General features: G+C 40.8%; 2 protein-coding genes across 4 annotated transcripts; both read left to right on the top strand.

Annotated features, from left to right (window-relative positions):
* The first annotated feature begins 709 nt into the window (after positions 1 to 709).
* Positions 710 to 11,718, top strand: LOC108095767 (adenylate cyclase type 3). Of its 2 annotated transcripts, XM_017196993.2 has the most exons (18): positions 710 to 839; positions 2,321 to 2,781; positions 3,237 to 3,426; positions 3,782 to 4,091; positions 4,157 to 4,275; positions 4,834 to 4,945; positions 5,742 to 5,869; positions 6,097 to 6,255; positions 6,499 to 6,637; positions 6,888 to 7,144; positions 7,302 to 7,665; positions 8,044 to 8,326; positions 8,390 to 8,462; positions 8,534 to 8,609; positions 8,665 to 8,890; positions 9,019 to 9,101; positions 9,170 to 9,625; positions 10,214 to 11,718. In XM_017196993.2, exons 2-18 carry the CDS (start codon positions 2,475 to 2,477, stop codon positions 10,451 to 10,453), a joined length of 3,522 nt encoding a protein of 1,173 aa, XP_017052482.1. In that variant the 5' UTR covers positions 710 to 839; positions 2,321 to 2,474; the 3' UTR covers positions 10,454 to 11,718. The 2 variants fall into 2 exon arrangements, with proteins under 2 accessions (XP_017052482.1, XP_017052493.1); XM_017197004.2 differs by lacking the exon at positions 710 to 839 and having other exon boundaries at positions 881 to 2,781.
* Positions 11,719 to 12,799: 1,081 nt separating this feature from the next.
* Positions 12,800 to 17,294, top strand: LOC108095771 (cullin-2). 2 transcript variants are annotated; one of them, XM_017197026.2, is made up of 9 exons: positions 12,800 to 12,899; positions 13,195 to 13,347; positions 14,005 to 14,229; positions 14,284 to 15,361; positions 15,747 to 15,864; positions 15,926 to 16,032; positions 16,102 to 16,470; positions 16,529 to 16,642; positions 16,698 to 17,294. In XM_017197026.2, exons 2-9 carry the CDS (start codon positions 13,229 to 13,231, stop codon positions 16,827 to 16,829), a joined length of 2,262 nt encoding a protein of 753 aa, XP_017052515.1. In that variant the 5' UTR covers positions 12,800 to 12,899; positions 13,195 to 13,228; the 3' UTR covers positions 16,830 to 17,294. The 2 variants fall into 2 exon arrangements, with proteins under 2 accessions (XP_017052515.1, XP_017052506.1); XM_017197017.2 differs by having other exon boundaries at positions 13,167 to 13,347.
* The last annotated feature ends 4,403 nt before the right edge of the window (positions 17,295 to 21,697 follow it).

Genomic DNA, 21,697 nt, shown 5'->3' with positions numbered 1-21,697 from the left:
TCGTTATTTTTTGAAAACAAATGTATTAAAAGAAGATATATGTTTTTAATTACTATTGAAGAATTTTCACTTTTAGAGTAATGGGGCATATGAAAAGTAATTAATCTTAGTTGTTTTTAAAATTAATAATCATTTTGAGCCATGGTAACAAACAATAATAATAATATTAAATCAAAATATAAAGAAATCCTAATATTTGTATTTATATTATTATCAATTCAGTGATTCAAACAACAACCGTCCTTACTTTTTAGAGATGAGCTCGAAGTTTATTTCGAAATACTTGATTTATTGCTTTAAGTGTAAGTTTAATTTGCCTTTTTCCCAGGCCGAGACTCTTTATTGTGTCGCTTCCACGGATTTTCATAAAGCAAGCCAGTAAGTTTGGGCGGCAGAAACACGAACATTAGCTTAGCCCCAACAAGTGGCAAAAAGGAGCGGTGTAAATGCAGTGAGCGTTGCGTTCTTTAAGGCGCTTTTATGCTGGCAGGACCCGAAATAAACTGGCATATGCGCCGTGCATTTGCAGTGCCAGAATCAGCAGCCGTCCAATGTCGTTATCAGTGGCATGCCCCGCTCGCAGACATGCGCTGCGTGGAGCTTTCAGCAGCGAAAGCTCGCTCCCGCTCAACTAGCGGAAGTCCTTGCTGATGGGGCTTGTTGACTGTCGAAAATTTTCACTCGACAATCAGTCAAGTTTATCGGGCGCTTTAGTTTAGTCGAAAGAAATCGCGCGGCGCCAAGCGTGAAAAGTCGCTAAGCAGCAGAAGCAAAACTCAGCTCAGCTCAGTAGCAAAAAGTGGATACAACGAAAAGTGAATAACTGCTTTGCGGCAGAAGTATGTTAAAAAACCTCCACAGTTTAATGCTAGGCGGAGTTGGGGGAGCGCAAGAGACGAAAAAAGACATAACAATACATGCAATAACTGTTCTTGCAGCCTCCCGAAACTGGGGATTGCAGGTCTTTTTGCTGTTGGTGTCACTTATTTGGATTAAAATTAAAACTAAGGTCCATCTGCAGTGCAATAGGAAGTGTGTACACACACACAACCCCACAGCTATACAAACAAAATCAGAACGCATTAAAACGAACCTTGAGCAAATCAGCCTTACCCACACAAACACGGACAAACACATGTATGCGCATACCTAGACGCAAAAAGGATTTTCCGTAAGGAAAAAGAAAGGAACCGTGTTACACAGTCCATCAGTCGAATATTTGGCAACGGGAAAAGGAAACGGCAGTCAAATGAAGAAGAAGCAGCAACGGTTGGGGCTAACGCTACACAGGGAGGCGGGGAGAGAAAGAGAGTGCGCGAGAGCGGAAAAGACTCTCCTAGAACCGTTACCGTGGTCTGTGTGGGTGTAAAATGTGGTTGAAAAATTCATAATTTATTCATATTTAGAGCAGGTGAACGGAGAAGGCCTCCCCTGCGAAAAATTTGACAAGTCAATTTCGATTTTCTTCTAAGTGGAAAACTCAATTTTGCCTAATTAACATTTAACGGAAATTGACTCTCTGCATTCGGAAGGCAGAAGAGAAGCGCATTGCAAGCAGGATATTTAGGTTTTGGGGCGAACATCCCAGTTGAGATTATTTACATGGAAAATTTGAAAAAATATTTTTTACTTATGTATGGAAGTAAGGCAGTCAGCTATCGGACAATGATAAAAATTAAAACTAACTTCAAAGAAAACCACGTGTTGATTGTAGTAATGTAAATATTTTACAAACCAAGCTAGTTCATTCATTATATAATATTTTTAAAATGTTTAGAGTACGTGTAGCCTGCTTTATGGAATTCATGGGTTATCGCTAATTGTTGCCATAGGAAAAGTGTCTAAATTTGTCAATTATTTCCGACCCGTGTCAAGAGATAAGAATGTGAAACTTTCAAACCGCTGTTATCAAAATTTATTTCTCTGGGGCTGACCATCGATGCAAAAGTGCGATTTTGCCTTATCGTATAGAAATATTTTTTAAGCGGGAATCTCTAAATATTCATTTGCGGGGGATGCGTGTACTTACATACATATGTACTTACCTATTTCATTCGAATGCTCGCCACTGTTCGGCACAAAGGCAGATACACACACACATACTTGTTCGCAGGGACACACTCGCCGCTCTCGTACAAGGACGCTTCCGCTTTGCCTCTCGCTTCCACCCGCTCACCTAAGAGAGGGGAGGGCGGAAACGGCGTTAAGTCTCAAATTTACCGTTAACGCGAGTTTGTATTTTCACTTGTTTCTGCTTGCGCTCCCTGTGTTTGAGTTTGTGCTTCGCATTGCTTCTATTTACCCAAGCGTCGTCTCGCAGCTTCCAGGGCCCCCAACATCATAAATAAATAAGACAGAAAATGGTCTCGCTTCATTCATAAACCAGAGAGCCCGTAGAGGGTCGCCGATCAACGAATAATTAAAGGGAATTCGAAACACCCCAAGGAGCAGGAGGCACCTAGCGGCCTAGCAGCATGCCGGAGGAGAAGGAGGCCAACCTGGAGAACGGCCAGGCGACGGCCGCCTCCACGCCCAGCAAATCGAAGCCGCAGCGCCAGAAGGCCACCGCCCGCCGGCGACAGAACGACAGCGATGTGGCCGGCGGCGTGGGAATCACCGGCGGCGGGGTCGTCATCCTGCCGCAACACGTGCTCAACGAACTATACCACAACTACTCCATCAAGCAGCGCCGCAGCGGTCTCAAGTGGTTCCTCTTCGGGGCAGTGTTGTTTAACATCTGGACCATTGTAATACCTTGGGATCAGGCGCTGCCCACAAGAGGTGAGTTGGGAGAAGTTGCAAGGGCACAGACGAGTGCCATTGTTAGGAACCAAATACCAGGATTGGGGACTTCAGACCTCATAAAATGAATACATTGTTGATAAGGATTATCAAATAAGTGGTCTATCGACTCGAGATTTTGGGAACTATTAGAATATTATGATTGAAGATGAAGATAGTCCGTTATAAGTGCGCATTGCAAGTTTATTAAATTTCTGTGCCACGCCCACATTTACGCTCATAAGCTTTGAAGGCTTAAACGTCGGGATCTCGGAAACTACATATAAGAAATAGCATATTAGGTTTAAGATTACAGTTTTTTGGGATAAATGTGCAGGAAATTAAGGTTTTTAGGAAGTTTTATTTATAATTTAAAGTTGAAAACTTTATGGTATGTGAATATAGCATTTTACCTAGTATTTTAATGAAAATAATTAGATTTTTCTCCATCTTAGTGGTCAACTGCTGTATGCTGGTGGCGTATTTGGCCTTGACAGCTCTGCTTCACATTGGTCGCCGTTCGGAGCAACCGGCATTGCGTCGCTTCCACCAAATACTCCTGACGGTTGTGCCACGAGCACTGTGGTTACTCAGTGTTCTTCATTTTGCAGCCTATATTATTCTGCAGCCTAGCTTTTCTCCAAGGTAAGTAATCGTTTGCAGCCTAAAAAAAGGGTAGCTCGTGTTTGTGTCTAGTCCTTACTTCTTGATGTGTGTTTCCTTAAAAACTATTGCCCTTTCAAGAGTGTGTTTGTTTCCTAACATATCTTGCCTTGCTATACCTAGTATCAAAAATACATACGCGATCACAGTCTTCATAAGTGAATGGTAGTCATAGAGCTATGATTTAAATGCTTATCACAAAATATTAGCAGGTAGAAGTATTTTTGAAAAAACACTTGAAAATTGTCAATCTCTATCTCAACATGAAAGTTATCTTTTGGTTAGTTTCACATGCATGCGTTAACAACGCGTTTAATAATATTTTCTTTTCTTTTAGGGATGTTCTTGGTTGGGCCATATTGCTAAACTTCCTGGTTTATGTGACGCTGCCGTTGCCATTGATATTCCTCGGCTTGGCGATTGGTTGTTTCACGTATTTTATTTGTCTCAGCCTGCCCGTGGGCTACTCCCGTTGGGATCCCCTGCTCTCCAACCAGCTGGCGGCCAATGCAGTTTTAATTGCCACAGCCGCGCTGATAGGGCTCCTGTACTACTTCATGGGCGAGGCCAAGCAGAAACGAGCCTTTCTGGAGGCCAAAAAGAGCCTCGAGGTGAAAATGGTCATCGAGGAACAGTCGGCCGAGCAGGTGAGCAATTATCACAAGAGTTACGACCCGCTGGTCATAAATGTAATAACTTAAATCGTCATCAGGAGCGTTTACTGTTGTCCGTGCTGCCCAAACACGTCGCCATCAAGATGCGGGAGGATCTGGGCTCATCCAGCTCGGAGGCTTTCAAAAAGATTTACATGAGTCGCCACGAGAATGTGAGGTATGTATGTCTTTAAGTTGTTTTATATTCGTTATATTGTTTCATAGGCATTGATGCAGGTTAATTTAGAGATTAAAAAGACGATTTCGACTTCTTTGTTAAGAATTCGAATTAGAAATAAAGTTGTGGAAGGTTTTGAATTCGCCTTGAGGGTCACATTTTAAGTAATAATTTCTAAAAAGCTAGTTTTATTGTGCCACACATGTTTTTACGGCTCCTGTTTCTTAATTTCATTAAAAAAGCTTAAAAGCTATGGGGATTTTAAAATTACCAACAAATGTGGCTTGTGTGTAGAAAAATTTCAAAAGTGGAATATTATTATGTACTTTTAAATTGTTTCAAAGACTAGGAATGTTGTTAAACGAACAGGGTAATCAAAAACATAATTGAGCTTAATTTAATCGTTTAAATTATCGCAATGAGTAGCCACAAGCGTTTCCAATTACTTCCATGCTGCATATTTCTAGGTGTTAATATTTAAATAAAAGTATATTGCACTGCCGTTTGTTTAACGCTTAAATTCCGGAATCTCTCCCACTTTTCCTCGTACAAAACAAGCATTCTATACGCGGATATCGTCGGTTTCACCGCCATCTCCTCAACATATAGCGCCCAAGATTTGGTTAAAATGCTTAACGAGCTCTTCGCACGCTTCGACAGGCTTGCCGAGGTAATATTTTTTGTGTTTTTCTCTCCAACGTTTTCCATTGTTTTTTCTGCGCTATTTTTGTTGGTTTTATTTCAGCTGTTCATTTACCTGACCGGGTGTTTTGGGGGTTCAACCCGTGGCGTTTTCTTCTAATGATGATTATGATGTTTAAGATACGCAATCTTGAATAGGGACTTTTTCATTTCCCCTTCTCGGATGGCTCTTTACTTTAATTTGAATTTTTGTTCTCATTTTCCCCGGTTTCTAGCTTTCATTCCGTTGCCTCTTTACAATTTTTGCTTTCTTTTTGGCCGTTGTGCTGGGCGGGTTGGAGGGCGAATGACCAACAAAAGTTATGTCCAGTCAAGCGTTCTTAATGTTTCGAGTTGATTTTTTCCTTATAGCGAATTTTTTGCGGTTATTTTGGGTGCGAGGGGTTTCCTGGTTTATTTTGGGTTCGGTTAATATGACTGCGACTTGCCTCGGCTTAAGTCAATAGGATGGGTCCTTGGTGTGCATGTGTGTGTCTGTTTATCCTTCCACTGATTTGGCGGAGTATTGTTTTTTCAGTTCATTTGCTTGCTTCTGTGGGCGAGGCAGAAGTGAGTGATGATGAGTATAGCTTTGCTGTGGGAACTGATGTTTGCCTTCGAAGCCTTAAAAACTTCGTAATGAAAAAGAGCAATTATTGTTTTGTTTTTCAACTCGAATTTTCCCCAACACAGAACTTCTTTGTTTTTTTGTTTTAATCATACAATGCTTTTTATTTCGACGGTGCTCCTTGCTTGAGTGGAACTAACTCGCTTTGTCCACCCAGAAATATCAACAATTGCGCATCAAGATTCTCGGCGATTGCTATTATTGCATTAGCGGGGCCCCCGACGAGCGACCGGATCACGCCGTCATGTGCGTGCACATGGGACTCTCCATGGTGAAGGCCATCAAGTGAGTAGCCCCCTTGGGAAAGGAGCTGGCGGGCAGCTTGGCAGGCGAGCGGGGACGCCAAATCAGCGTTTGTTCAATTAATAATAATTGCACTTAGCCACGCTCCCCGGCGAAAGCCCTTTCCCAAGCATACTTTCCGGCTCCACTGACAACCAACAACGAACAACCAACAAACAAATGCTCACCTGGCGATGTGCGTGTCGCCCTTTTCCCTTCCGTGTTCGCAGGTATGTGCAGCAGAAGGCCAACTCACCTGTTGATATGCGCGTGGGCATTCACACGGGAGCAGTGCTCGCCGGCATTCTCGGCCAGCGCCAGTGGCAGTTTGACGTCTACTCCAAGGACGTGGAGCTGGCCAATAAAATGGAATCGAGCGGCAAGGCCGGGTGAGTAGGGTTTAACTGCTGTCACGTCACTCCCTCGGTTGCATAATTGATAACGACCATGGTGGTCGTCGTCGCTTGTGGCAGGTGTTTATTATGATTTGACTTTGTCACTTTGCCACTTTGTCACTTTGGCATGCAAAATTGTGGGTTTGTTTGCGCACTGTTCTACTCCCCCGCCACTGCCCCACGCTTTTGGCTGGTATTTCCCCATGTAAACTGTATTTGCCCTAATCTTCTCCCCAGCCGTGTTCACATTTCGGACAAAACGCTGGCGTTCCTGAACGGCGAGTTCGAGGTGGAGCCCGCCTTTGGCGAGAAGCGGGAGGAGCTGTTGCGCATTGCTGGACTGAAGACCTATTTCATCACCAAGGTGGTTAAGCCGGTAAGTTGCGAGTAGCTGAATTGGATAAGTTTAACCATTTGGAGGGCAGTTTTTGTGATGTATATTATATTTAAAAAGTCTTAATACAGTAGCTTACCCAGGTTATAAAAGTTTTCATTTTGAAGCAAAACAGATACACTTTTTTTGATAAAAGCTTAGATTCCTGATTGTAAAATAAACCAGGAAATGTGGAACATACGTTGATGTCTATCGGTTAGTTTTACACAAATCATATTTATTCTCCCTACAGTTCGCCTCGCCTTGTGCCAAGAAAATCAACGAGACCCAAACAGAAAGCTCTCACCACAGTCCCAATGGATCGACTAGCGACGTCGTGGCAGGCGAGGATGAAAACGATGCCACGTTGGACGACGAGGAGCTCCTGGCCCAGAGTGCTGTTTCCAACGGGCACCAAACAGCGGTGGCCGAGGATGAAGAAGAACAGGTTAAATTGGAAAACTTTAAGCAACGATTAAAGGACGAACTAGTGACCCGCGATGGACATGAGTAAGTGCTTTTCATCAGAACTGAAAAAAATACTTACTTTTAATATCATTATTCATCGCACTTTTATAACTATTAATTATTTATTAATAATGCAACATAACTTAACCACCGACACCATTGAATACTTTTTAAATAACTGTGATACTTTTCCTTCAAGGAATCTCACCAAGGACACGAACATATTTCTGCGCTTCAAGAACCCTCAGCTGGAGCAGTCGTACGCCGTGTACAGAGAGCCGTACAGCTCCCTTCCGCTCCTGGCGGCTCTGCTGGTGCAGTGCATCGACGTGCTGTACTCGTATCTAGTGCTGCCGCGGTCCACGCTCCACTTCATCAACATCGCTGCCCCGCTGGTCCCGATCGCCATGCTGGTGGTGATCAGCATTGCCGAGAGCTTCAGCGGCATGCTGCCCAAGTTCTTCGTGGACGTGAGCAAGCGCTTCAATGACATCACCTTCGTTCGCGAGCTGGCCGCCATAATTATTGCTCTTACCATTGGCCTCAGCAATGTCATCGACATGGTTCGTCCCTGATTCCGACGAATAGCCCGTGTGCACTTAGCAAAACAGTCACCCTAAAAGTTTATTTTTCAATTCTTAAAAGCTGCTAATGGTCCAGTTTTTTTTCCTAGAGCTCCATTAAAATGAAATTAAATTGAATCAAAAATCAACCAATCATAAACCATATACTCCGAACTAGAGGATTATGTTGTGGAGTGAATTTGACTAAAAATTCGATAAGTTTCTGTATTACTATTTTGAGTACCACCTTAATCGTTTAGAGGTTTTGGCTTTTGGTTTTGTGAAAATCAATCCAATTGATTTGGATGTGACTTTTTTGCGAGTGCTGCACAGGCGTGCTCAAGTCCTGCCACTGATTTGCCTCCGTTTCCTCGACAGTTCTTCTTCGTTACCTTCGTGCGCACCGAGCACATTGTGAGTGAGAGCGAATTCAATGCCACGGCCGGCCTCGAAGGCGATGTGGACTTGGAGGAGGGGGTCATCACCGCCGAGCACCTGCTGCCCGCCTCGTTCGTGGAACAGATGCGCGAGGCAGTGCCCCCGGAACGAGTTCTATATCCGTCCTACTTGAGCAACTTTGGAGTACTCATACTGATTGCGATCGCCGTGATTGCCCAGCTCACGCACCTCACGAAGATTCTGCTGCTTTTGTCCATTGCAGGTGAGTCTGGTAGTTACGCATTTCGCGCATAAACAACCGTACTGATTTCGCCAATTCAAACAGCTCTCCACTGCTACTTCAATATATTCATTATGCAGGACCTTTACGCTCTAGAGGACGACTTTGCACATCAACCGTAAGTGGAGTGATAACCATTTGGCTTTTCCTTGGCTGAACTTGCGAAATTATCTTCTATCTTGTTGACAGTATCATATCTACGCGGTATTGCACTTCAGGACTTTTGCTGGTGGCTGCTTTGGCGTTAAGCACATTGGCCAGACACGTATGAGCAAATCATTGATATGCGGTCAACAGACCTAAAGAATTACGAATTTTAGATGGACCATGAGGACAGGGTTATTTTCAAGTGGAAGACCGAGGTGGCCGAGCAGAAGGAGACTGCTAACGATATGCGGCAGCGCAACGAGGCTTTGGTCTACAACGTCCTGCCGGTTCACGTGGCCGAGCACTTTATGAAAAACACCAAACGCTCCCACGATGATCTCTACTCGCAGAGTTATGCCGAGGTTGGCGTCTTATTTGCCAGCATGCCAAACTTTTCGGGTAGGTTCAAGCCACTTTAAACTATTTTTAGGAGATCCTATATAATAATATTTACCATATAAAAAATTTGTTCAGTTTTTACTGACATAAGTGAAGCAAAACCCCTAAAGGCACAACTCATTTTTCAGATTTCTACTCCGAAGAGACGGTGAACAATCAGGGCTTGGAGTGTCTACGCTTTCTAAACGAGGTTATCTCAGATTTCGATGCGGTAAGTAGATACTTCCACACATTTTTTTATATTTTTATATCTATAAAACATTGAAAACTACATTTCAGTTGTTGGAGCTGCCGCAGTTTCAGGACATCATTAAAATCAAAACCATTGGCTCCACTTACATGGCCGCCAGTGGAATAAACCTGCAGAGGAACCTCCGGAACGACGCCCCCATCACTGAACGCTGGTCGCACCTTGCGGTTCTGGTGGAGTTCGCCCTGGAACTGAAGCACGCCCTGCAGGGCATCAACGAGCAGTCGTTCAATCACTTTGTCCTCAAGATGGGCATCAATCACGGCCCGATAACGGCGGGCGTCATTGGAGCCCGAAAGCCGCACTACGACATCTGGGGCAACACGGTGAACGTGGCTTCGCGCATGGAGAGCACCGGCAAGGCTGGCGCCATTCAGGTCACCGAGGAAACATGCAACATTCTCCAGCCGTTCGGTTACACATTCCTGCAGCGCGGCTTGGTGGCTGTCAAAGGAAAGGGTCAGTTGATGACCTACTATTTGCAGGTACGCACATCTGAAAATTGAAGAAAGCTTTAAACAAAATTATATAAAGGGGGAAAAGAAAATAAGAATTTTAAAATCCTATTTAAAATACCGTGTTTATATCGCATGCTACAAAAATATTGTTTCGAAGACTCCTTACAACTGATCAGCCTTTGGAAACAATATCTATAAGTAGGTATGCAAAAAATATGGATTTTGAGAAACCAAATATACATTGCAATTTTTTGGTGTTTTAAATTAAATAAATAAATAAAATTCTGAAATATTGTTTTAAAAATGTTTTTAGAGAATGAACATATAATTATTAAAACTCATTATTTTCGGGGACTACTTTTTACTTACCTTCCAAAATCGTGATTCATAGTTTAAATCTGATGAATATAATATTATGTAAATTATTTAAAGCTATAGTTTATAATGAGTTACCATAAATATGTGATTGTGTTTAAGCCAACTAAGTTAAAAAAATACGTAGTTTTTATTTTCAGGGTAAATTAATTAATGTTATACAATGGTTGAATAGCCATAAAAATATGTTTGTGTTAATACCAACTAGGTTAACAGAATATTTTTTTTTAAATTTTCCAGGGTAAGTCCCAGTCAAGTGCCGAGCCGGTGGCGCCTGCTGCCGTTGAGCTTCATGGACAGGAATTATCCGCTTTGGAATCCACCACCGAACTGGAGGCCTCCGACATAAAGACGCCCCTACTGAAGGCGAAAGTCCCGGAGGCGTCGGCTGGCTGTGAGGGAATCGCCCAGGAGCAGGGATTGGGGAACGGCACTGCTGGCCAAGCGGGGGCTGCGGAGTCCCAGTCCTTGCTCGAATAATTTGCTAACGTGGTTTTATTTGCTCTAGAGCCTGTGTGAGAGTGTATCTATGAGTGAGCGCAGTGTGAATGCGTTGTTTGGATGTGTTTGAATTGAAAACAAAAGTTAACTGTTATAATGCTGTTATACTTGCTATAAATTTGGGTTTGCCTCAGTATTCGTGTGATATTCCATGCCAGATGCAGCAATTTATGAAACAAAAAGCAAAATTCCAATTTAGTTAAATTTATAAATTTGCTTTCCAAAAGTTTGTAAACTGTGTACCTAATAACAAAAATATATTTACCTTTTAAATATATTTGACTACGCCTAAGTATTTTCAGTTATTATGAATTAGCTTTTGTTTTAAACAAAATTGTTATCTCTTTTCCAAGAACTGTAATATATAAGCGAACCACTTTGCTTTACAAACTAATTGATGTGTAGTTTAGTAGGTCAACAAAAACAAACATTTTGCATCTCAATGTGTAAAATATGAATATGCGCATAAACTACGAAATACTTAAAAAACGACAAGTCCTAATAACATGGTTATAGAGAGAATATTAGTTGAGAATCCGAATCCCACCACAAACAAATGCAACCCACAAGTCAGTCCAAATAGCAAAAAAAAAAACTAACGATAAATAATTAGTTAACGAAATTACTTAAATATAGACAATGCAATAGAGGTCAAGCAGAATAATATAATATCCTTGGCATGCGTTCTTGAACGTCATAAACCAATATATATACACCTTCTAATATATAGAAATATATAGCTGTAAACAAACTTATAAATGGCATCGCATGCTTGTTAGAACATTTCAACGAATTAGCAAAGGAACAACAAACGAACTTACTAACAAAACATTAAACAAAACTTGAACTAAAATCGGTTTTATGCGTGTGTCCATCAGTCTTTACCCAACATTAATTTATCTTTGTTTGATGGCTAAAAGCGTGACAATCAAGACAAGGAAAACGGTATAAATGATTGGTTTAGCTTGAAAGATATTTCATTCCTTTTCACTGGTTAACTAAACACTAATAAAAACCGTTTTAAAAAATTAATTTTTATCCAGGAACTTACGTTTTGTTTTCATTTGACGATACCTATTTTTGTGTTTTTGAGCTATGACCACAAAAATGTTTTCCAAGCTTTCCAGGCTTTCCATGTTTTCTATCATTTTAAAATAGAGTATAAACAAAAACTGAAATGTAACTGTAATTGAAAAACAAAATACCAAACAATTAGCAAAATATATTGAAATAAATAAACCATAGTTGTAGATATGTGTAAATATTTTTGGGAAACAGGTCTTGCAAAAAGGTTAAAAAGTTTAGCTTTATTCTTAGATGAAAAAAAGTTGGAATTAAAAGTAATTTGACTTTGAAGTTGTTTATTTTCATCAAATGATCAGCTCTGGGTGCATTGATGACTATTTTTATTAGTCATTGAAAGTTCCTTGATGACTCGTGACTAATAAAAATAAACGCTTTAATATGTATATTCTTAAATTACCATTCGTCTTGTGGCATTCAAAGCTACCAGTTGTTTCTAAATTGGTCGAAATGATTAGAAAAGAAACGCGCGGTAAATTTATATTGCGTATGAAAGCCGAATTTCCCAAAGTATTTCGGTCTGATAGGTCAGTTTTATTTTGTGGATGTCCAGTTCAAGGAAAAAAAATATTCCAAGTAAAACAGCATGTTCCATAATTGAAACACAAAGCGGCCAAAGATAGAAGGAAGAAAAAGCCGATTAGGGAAGCCAATCGTTAATATCGGATCTTAAACCAAAACCAGGACCAAATTTTCGGAGTTCAAGGTGGATCTGTGAAAAACTTTAGTTTTGAAATAAAGAACCGTCTTTTCCAACATATTTTGACTATTTTTTGCATAATTCTTTCATATCTTTTTGTAATTTTAAATCCGTATTCTTGAGCGTATTTTACTATTTTTCGTGCATGCATATTTTGGCCTTTTTCCGTGCATAACTATCCGAGATCTACTTATTACCATCAATAAATTTTAAATTTTCGAGCTTAAAAGTCGTGCTCACGGATGCCGATTGCACGCAATTATCGGCAAACCATAAACTGTCAGGTTGAACGCAATAATGAGCCACTGAGTAGCGAAGCTTATTCTCCTAACCGATTAGCGAAAAAATAGTACAACATTTATCATTGTTATTATTATTATTAATATTTTCCCAAAAAAATGTTTTAATAGGTGCAAATAACAGAAATTCTTGTTATTTTAAAGGCGAACAGCTGGCGGCGCAGTGGAAACGTGCTACTTGCGGAAAACAGTGTGTGTGCATCCCTACCATCGCATATCAATAACAACATATCGATGTATCGATATCGTCCCCGTCTGACGACCCATTTTACGATAGCAAAAAAAGTGCAAAAATCTAAATTCTCGGCGTAATTAATTAGTAAATAGCGTAGTTAAGCAGCAGGTGAGTAGGTGCCCGGCCGCGCTTTCCCCGCTCGCCGTGGAGTGGTAACTGGCCAGCTGTGAAATTGGCCGAGGGCAAGGCCAACGAGCTGAGCTGGTGGCCCTCACACAAAAGTGAGCGAGCTGCGCGATTATGCCAAAAGGCAGAAGCAGTTGTCTCTGCCAGCGAACGAGGTGCCGATCGCTTGTTGTTGTAATCGCGCAGGCCGCGGGACCCGACCGCCTTCTAATCCGCCTCCCTCCGCTCTGCTCCCGTCAACCCCTCCAGCCAATACCACATCCACTTCCATCCCCAGACGGACCCAGGACCCAGACTCCAGACCAGTCGAGATGTCGCTCAAGCCCAAGATCGTGGAGTTTGTCGACGTTTGGCCGCGCCTGCGCTGCATCGCCGAGTCGGTAATAACGCTCACCAAAGTGGAGCGCTCGGTGTGGAACACAAGCTTCAGGTAGGTCTCTGCTGCCCACAGAAGCGGTCGGAGGGATAGCACCCGCTACGAGCAGAGATCTTGATAAATATTCCTCAGATTAAACCTTTTACTTCTAGGCAAAGAAGTATAGGTATAAGGGCAACCTTCATTTTGTAAACACTTAGTTTTTGCTAGGAATTGCAAGACCGTTTTGAAGTTCAATATGAAAGTAGTCCCGAAAAATAGTTTGCATTTGTTTGGTTTAACTTTCAGCTGTTATCTAGAATTCAGCCATATGTTAGGACCTGCGGCAAAATTATGGGAAATGATTAGCAAAGTTTCTTATTCTTAACCCTGATTGGTTCAATAATTAGTTAAATATTGTGTTTTAGCTAAGAGCAGGTAATATTTTAAATGAAAATAAATAATAACAATAAAATTGTGGGGTAATTACTTGGCTCCTTTGTTAAGTAGTGTTCATAACATTTATATAATTAGGTATACCTATAAAGGATTAGGAAACCATATGCAATTAATAACTAAGATTTCCAAAAACGGCGTTCTTTGTTTGCTCCGCTATTAATCCGACCTCAACTGTTCGCATATGTGTGTGCAGCGTGAGTTGCCAAAATGGAATTGCTAAAATAAAACACGCACTAACACATCGCCCTGTCCAATCACCTTCCCGAAACACAGCGACGTTTACACGCTGTGCGTGGCGCAGCCGGAACCGATGGCCGATCGCCTCTACGGCGAGACAAAGCACTTCCTCGAGCAGCACGTCCGAGAGATGCTGGCTAAGAAGGTGCTGATCGAGGGCGAAAGCTCCAACTCCAACGGCGGGCCGGACCTCCTCCATCGCTACTACACCACCTGGATGGAATACAGCCAAGGAATTAAGTATCTGCACCAGTTGTACATGTGAGTATATTGAAGAACCTGTCCTAGACAAGCACTAATCGTTTATTTTTTCAGCTACCTAAACCAGCAGCACATCAAGAAACAAAAGATCACCGACACGGAATCGTTCTACGGCAACCTGTCCAGCGATGCTGCAGAGCAAATGGAAATTGGCGAACTTGGACTGGACATTTGGCGTCTGTACATGATCGAGTTTCTGGCTAGGGAACTGGTGCGGCATATACTGGAGGGGATCGCCGCAGACAGGGCTAGCAATGGCACCTTGGATCACCACCGGGTGCAGATCATCAACGGGGTGATACACAGTTTCGTAGAGGTGCAAGACTACAAGAAAACAGGCTCGCTGAAGCTCTACCAGGAGCTCTTTGAGGTCGCCATGCTGGATGCCAGTGGAACCTATTATACCGACGAGGCCAACAAGCTGCTTCAGCGCTGCTCCGTGTCCGAGTACATGCAGGAGGTTATCCGGATACTGGAGTACGAAAGCAGGCGAGCCCAAAAGTTTCTGCATGTGAGTTCCCTGCCAAAGCTGCGCAAGGAGTGCGAGGAGAAGTTCATCAACGATCGTCTGGGCTTCATCTACTCGGAGTGCCGCGAAATGGTGTCCGAGGAGCGGCGTCAGGACCTGCGGAACATGTACATCGTGCTTAAGCCCATACCCGACAACCTGAAATCCGAGCTCATTACGACCTTTCTCGACCACATCAAAAACGAGGGCCTGCAGACCGTGTCCGCGCTAAAGGGCGAGAACATTCACATTGCGTTTGTCGAGAACATGTTGAAGGTGCATCACAAGTACCAAGAGCTTATCGCCGACGTCTTCGAAAACGATTCTCTCTTCCTTAGCGCGTTGGACAAAGCCTGCGCCAGCGTTATCAATCGCCGGCTTACCGAGCGGCAACCGTGCCGAAGCGCCGAATATGTGGCCAAATACTGTGATACACTACTGAAGAAGTCCAAGACGTGCGAGGCGGAGATCGACCAGAAGCTGACCAACAACATAACCATCTTTAAGTACATCGAGGACAAGGATGTGTACCAGAAATTCTACAGCCGGCTGCTGGCTAAGCGTCTCATTCACGAACAGAGCCAAAGCATGGACGCGGAGGAGGGAATGATCAATCGATTGAAGGTCAGAATTTCCAGGGCATAAAAGATAAATAATACATCAAAAGTATCGTGGGCATTTGAACAAAAATCGTCTTAAGAAATTGTATTCATTTAGACCGAATTTCCATCGGCAGTCTTGCAATGTGTGTATTCGTTTTTATGACGTACTTCTTTTAAAACTAGTAAATAGTAAGAAGTCAATATTTGACTAATAAGCATGATAGCTAAATTTACCTAAAGATAATCATACAAGCTGACAATGCAAAAACTGACCTTACATAAGTAACTCAATTGAGCGAGCCCCAAACGATAACAGAATTTGATTTATTTTTCATTAGTCTTTTTGTTTTAGCAGACCTATCTTATCTTGGAATTTTTATTTACAATAACATTTTTTTACTTTACAGCAAGCCTGCGGATATGAATTTACAAATAAACTGCACCGCATGTTTACGGATATATCGGTATCTACAGACTTAAACAACAAGTTTAATACTCACCTTAAGGATAACAATGTGGACTTAGGTGTGTTTTAAGTGATATTCACCTTTAAACATATTTTATTCAACTGTTTGTTCCTACACAGGCATTAATCTCTCCATAAAAGTACTGCAGGCGGGCGCTTGGCCATTGGGATCCACGCAAGTTATACCATTTGCAGTCCCACAAGAGTTTGAGAAATCGATTAAAATGGTACGTTTTTGAAAGATTTGATTTTATTTATTTAATTACCATACTTACAATTTTGATTGCCTCTTTCAGTTTGAGGATTATTATCATAAATTATTTAGTGGTCGCAAGCTGACCTGGCTGCATCACATGTGCCATGGGGAACTAAAATTGAGTCACTTGAAAAAGTCATACATCGTGACGATGCAAACATACCAGATGGCTATAATTCTGCTGTTTGAGACGTGCGATAGTCTAAGTTGTCGGGAGATCCAGAACACGCTACAGCTAAATGACGAAACGTTTCAAAAGCACATGCAGCCTATGATTGAGTCAAAGCTTTTAAATGCCAGCTCTGAGAATCTCGCCGGGGAGACTCGAATAGAATTGAATTTGGACTATACAAATAAGCGTACAAAGTTTAAGATTAGTTCAGCTTTGCAAAAGGAAACGCCACAGGAGGTAGGCATGTACACATTTTAATTGACAAGACATTTCTTAAGCACTGCCCATTATGTAGGTGGAACACACGATCAACTCGGTGGACGAGGACCGAAAACTGTTCCTGCAAGCGGCTATTGTCAGAATAATGAAGGCGCGCAAGGTCCTGAAGCACAATGCGCTGATACAAGAGGTATGACTGATAAAACATCGAAAGATAAACTAAAACTAAAAAGTAATTTCCCTAGGTTCTGTCCCTGTCAAAGGTGAGCTTTACGCCCAACATTGCAATGATCAAAAAATGCGTGGAATCATTAATTGACAAACAATATATTGAGAGAACTGCGAATTCGGGCGATGAATACAGCTACATGGCCTAGGCTGTGCCAGAGATTATTTTATCTAAAATCTATTTAAAACGGGACTACAACCCCCAAACACAGAAGGGGAAATTGTTGATCAGGCGGCCTGTTTTGTCTTAATACACCTCATTCATAGACAGGATTGTAGAAAACTACTAACATCCGTATGTTTACAATATCCTTAAAAAAAAGCAAAACGAAGCAAATGAATGGTTAAGCAATTTGGAGTTTGTTTTTTTTTTATGATCTTAGCATATTGGATTGAAAGATGTGTGGCGATCGAACGATGTTACTGATACTTTTAATTTAGTTTAGTTAGTTGCCCCATTTTGATTTATTGCGTGTGTCCTGTATAATTGTAGATATATTCCTTTTATGTATTGTATATTTATCTGGTTTTATGCACACACGCACAAAGCAGAACAAGTTGCTGGAAAATGTATAATAAAAACCGAAAACAAGTTTTCAAATTCGAAGCAAAAACTTATGTGTGTTGGTAAGACATTTTAATTTATGGTATACTTAAAAATCAAACTAAATTATGAAAATATTTTGAAGAAGATACGGAGAACAGCAACCCAAATATAGGCTTCCAGAAGAATCCAGATCTGCGTCAAGAAAACGCTTTATTTTGTTAATAAGCGATTTAATTAATTACAGCGAGCTTGATAACAGCTGCAAAGAGAATATTCTTATGTCCTCAGAATGAATTTTTTACGAAAAAAATCCACTAACTATCGACTAAATAATGCGAAAAGTGAAATCCTGATCCGGAAGACTGCGCTTTGGATAATTATTATTATTATTATTATCTAATGCTAACTTATAGTTAAAAACTATAACCTAACAATGGTTTCATTTTTAGAGCTATAGCAGCAACAGGCCTTAAGCTCGCTTTTTGTAGTTTAGCAGTTGTGATTATTATTTTTATTGTATTTTACAGATTTTTTATATCTTATATAGTATGTTGCAATTATTAAGGAAAAGTATAATTTTCTGGGTGTTGATTAAATTAGGATTTGAGATACTGTGGAGAGGGTCTTGGGAGTTGAACAATGCAGTTCGTTGGAGAGTAAGGGCGGGACAAGAGGTAAAAATATGGGTTAGGGTAATTGGGTTGTTGTTGCACATGGGGCAGATAGAGGAAAGGTTTATATCAATGTAATGCGCGTTGGTGAGCTTGGTGTGTCCAAGTCGTATTCTGTTGATGATAATTTGGTGTCTTCTATTCATTTCGTATTTGTGTGGGAATGTTGGGGGTTTTATAAGTTTGTACCAAGGAGAGGCTGTTTCCAAGGTGTCTATCAGTTCATTGTCTGAGCATTGTTTAAGGAGGCGAGCAATGTCAGTAAAGTTGTAGTTAGGGGTGTATATAAGGGGGGATTGAAGGGTAAGTTTGGCAAATGAGTCAGCAGTTTCGTTACCTTTTATTCCTATGTGGCTAGGAATCCAAATAAGGCTTATTTTTGGGAAGTTTTTGGTTAGGATGTTTCTTATTGATGTTATATAGTAGGAGTGTTTATTGTGGTTTTTAATCGAGTTAAGGGAGGAGAGGGAGTCAGTGCAGATTGCGTGTTTTCCAGACTTTCTTTGACAAAGTTTTGTGGCTTCTAGGATGGCAATGATCTCGCTCGTGTAGGAGGAAGAGTACATTGGAAGTAGACCGGATTTTAAAAGGTTATTTTCATCGGTAATACTGAATCCAGATATACCATCAGCCTTAGAACCGTCAGTATATACAAAATTGTGTTGTGGGTATGAGGATTGTAAGGACCTGAAAAGTTGTTGGTAGGTTGTTGCAGGGGTATTTTGTTTATTATGAGATGACAGAATAGTATCTATAGCTTTATGTATGGTTGGCATATTAAATTTATTACATTTACTGGTTCGGATAGGAGAAACGGGAAGAGATAGATGGTTGCATGTTTTGATTATTCTGTCTATGGTACTAGGGTATTTGTATATTCTTTTGTGTGGCTTTATTAGTTTAGTTATATGGGTGTCGTGGGCGAAAAGGATATTTTTACTTAATTTGGCTGTAAGGAAGTTTCGTTTTTGTTCTATTGTGTTTGTTTTAGATTCTAGTAGTAAGTTGTTTACTGGAGTGGTTCGATAGGCTCCCATGGCTGATCTTAGAGCTGCATTTATTATTGTTTTTAAGCAGTTTAATTTAGATTTGGGAGAATACCCGTAAATAGGCAGGCAAAAATCGATTTTTGAAATAAGGATAGATTTAATAGTATTGATAAGAGTGGATGTGTTACAGTTATATTTAAGGGAAGAGAGATGTTTGATGATATTTAAAGGTTTTAATAGTTCTGTTTTTAATTTTGAAATATGGTTGGACCAGGTGTATTTGTTGTTAATAGTAAGACCTAGTATTCTGAGGGAGTTGGTATTGGGAAATTTTGTGTCGCCTGTAAGTATATTGGCAGAACAGTTATGTTTTCTGCATATATGAAGAACTTGGCATTTTTCTTTCGATAGGATTGATCCTGAGTAAGTACACCAGTCGTCTATTTGAGAAAACAGGGTTTGAAGGTTGGAAGTGGGGTTTTTTTGTTTATTGTGTTCGATTATAAGATGGAAGTCATCGGCGTAAGCTGTTAGTTTTATTTCTTTGTGTACGGAGATAATATTGGAGAGTGCGTTGTAAGCTATAAGAAAGAGAATTACTGAGATTGGAGACCCCTGGGGGATGCCATTATTGAGTGGGAAAATGTTTGAAAGGTTGTTGCCGGATTTAATAATTATCTTTCTGTTTGTCATAAAGTTAAGGACGTAATTTAATATGCGTTTGCCAATTTTCCATTCCTTCAGCTGGTTAATTACGGAGTGTATGCCAATTTTATCAAATGCCTTGTTGAAATCAAGAGAGATCAATGTGATGTGTTTCTTGAGGGAGAGGGATCTAGTTGCTATGTGGTCTACTAAAAGTAGACTGTCTATGACAGATCTTCCCCTTCTAAATCCAATCTGATGGCTGTTGATTAGATTGTTATTTAAAACAAACCACCACAGTCTCTTGGCGATAATTTTATCAAGTGTTTTGGCGAGGCATGAGTTTAGGGATATAGGACGGTACGATTTTAGGTCTGTTTTAAGTTTTTGGGGTTTTAGAATAGGAAGTACTAGGCTATGTTTGTAGGCTTGGGGGATTGAGGAATCTAGGATTGAGTTAAAGTGGTTAAGGACTCTATGTTTGAATGATATAGGGGAGTTGTTGATCATAATGTAAGAGATGCGATCTAAGCCTGGAGTTTTGCCTTTCAGGGAGTTGAGTGCGCTGCTGAATTCAATGAATGAAATGTCCTTTTCTATTTCGAGTGCAGAATTGGAGGGTTGGTAGTCTATGGTGGGGTTTAAGAGAGATTTGTTAGTGCGAAAAGTTGGAGAAAAGTTACTGTCGTCGCCTTCTTTGGACCAGGCAAGTCCAAAGGAGTTAGCAATTTCGCTTTGGGATGTTCTGGGGGTGGGGAAGGAAGGGTCGTTAATGCAATGTATATGCTTTGAGGGGTAAAAACCGCAAAGCCGCCTGATGTTGGACCATGTTCTAGCTGGAGATGAGAAGGGGCTAATATCAGAAGTGAAATTGAAAGTAGAGATGCGTTTGGCTTCTCTAACTGCTTTTTTTAGTTTCGCGTTGGCTTTTTTGTATTCAATTGTATTATAAGTAGTAATGTTGCGCTTTAATATAGACCACTTAGACGCTTTGGCTTTCTTCAAAATTGATAAGTTTTGATTCCACCAAGGGACTGTTCTAGGAAATTGAAAAGTAGTGTTCTGGGGGATAGATTGGTGCGCGCTTTGGATAATAATTTTTCTTAACATAGCTGCTTCTTTATTGACATTTTCGCTTGGAGGCTTGTCAGTAGAATTGTATCGAAAAGATTTTTTGTATGCTTCCCAGTTTGCTTTTTTTAGGTTAAAGGAGGGTTTGGAGGTGTAGGATGAGGGGGAGGTATTAAGGTTCATTGAGATTAAAATAGGGAGGTGATCACTACCGTAGAGGTCGTCTATTGTTTCCCAGAGAAATTCTGGGGCTATATTGGATGAAGAAAAGGATAAGTCTATATGTGTGAAAGAGTTGTGTGTGGAGAAGTGGGTGGGACTTTTGTCGTTTAATAAGATGTAATCTGAACGGTCTAGGAATTTGGCAATAATATTGCCTCTGGCATTAGGGCTAGGTGAGCCCCAGTAGGGGTGCCAGCTGTTAAAGTCTCCGAGGACTAACGTGGGAGTGTTGTCGAAACAGAGGACGTTTTCTAAGTTATTTCTGTTAAAGGGCTTGGTTGGTGAAATGTAGGCTGATATTATGTTTAGTTTAAGTTTAGTGTCTATTGAGACTCCAGTTGCTTCGAAGTCTTGGGTGATTGAGATTTGTCTTTGAGATATTGAGTTATGTATCAGGAGTGCTGCGCCCCCGTAAGAGTTGGTGCAGCATTGTTGGTAGAGTGTGTAGTTAATGGGAATGGGTAGAGAGTTAAAGTTGGTTATGTGTGTTTCTTGTAGGGCAAGGATTAGGGGGTTAAAGGTCTTGATCAGGGATTGGAGTTCGATGTAGTTATTTCTATATCCATGGATGTTCCATTGAATAATTTTAAGCATTATAATGTAAGGGGAAGGAGTATTACTTAGTACTAGTTTGAGCGATTAGTTTTTAAAGTTCAATAACAATAATAAACTAAAAAAGAAAACTATTTAAAGCTCTTCTTCAGAGCTATTGCGATTGGCTAATTTGCTTAATTCGTTTGCTAATTTTGATGTGTTTATGGGCTTAGATTTGTCAGATTTGTCTTTAGCCTTGAGGGAGGGTTTGGAAATTACATTTGATTTATCTTTAGTTTGGCTTCTAAGCTTACGATCGGATTCAAGGGTTGTATTTT

The sequence above is a fragment of the Drosophila ficusphila genome, unplaced genomic scaffold (genome assembly GCF_018152265.1).
Source record: "Drosophila ficusphila isolate 14025-0441.05 unplaced genomic scaffold, ASM1815226v1 contig_607, whole genome shotgun sequence".
In the NCBI taxonomy this organism is placed as follows: Eukaryota; Metazoa; Arthropoda; class Insecta; order Diptera; family Drosophilidae; genus Drosophila; species Drosophila ficusphila.
The sequence above is the reverse complement of the archived record's forward strand: the minus strand, read 5'-3'. Positions and strand labels throughout refer to the sequence as shown.

Coding starts and splice junctions, on each gene's coding strand:
- LOC108095767 (XM_017196993.2), top strand. CDS start 2,475: ATGCCGGAGGAGAAGGAGGCCAACCTGGAGAACGGCCAGGCGACGGCC. Junction 8,327..8,389: donor GCTGCTTTTGTCCATTGCAG/GTGAGTCTGGTA, acceptor CAATTCAAACAG/CTCTCCACTGCTACTTCAAT. Junction 8,610..8,664: donor TAAGCACATTGGCCAGACAC/GTATGAGCAAAT, acceptor TACGAATTTTAG/ATGGACCATGAGGACAGGGT.
- LOC108095771 (XM_017197026.2), top strand. CDS start 13,229: ATGTCGCTCAAGCCCAAGATCGTGGAGTTTGTCGACGTTTGGCCGCGC. Junction 13,348..14,004: donor GTGTGGAACACAAGCTTCAG/GTAGGTCTCTGC, acceptor CCCGAAACACAG/CGACGTTTACACGCTGTGCG. Junction 14,230..14,283: donor TATCTGCACCAGTTGTACAT/GTGAGTATATTG, acceptor TTATTTTTTCAG/CTACCTAAACCAGCAGCACA.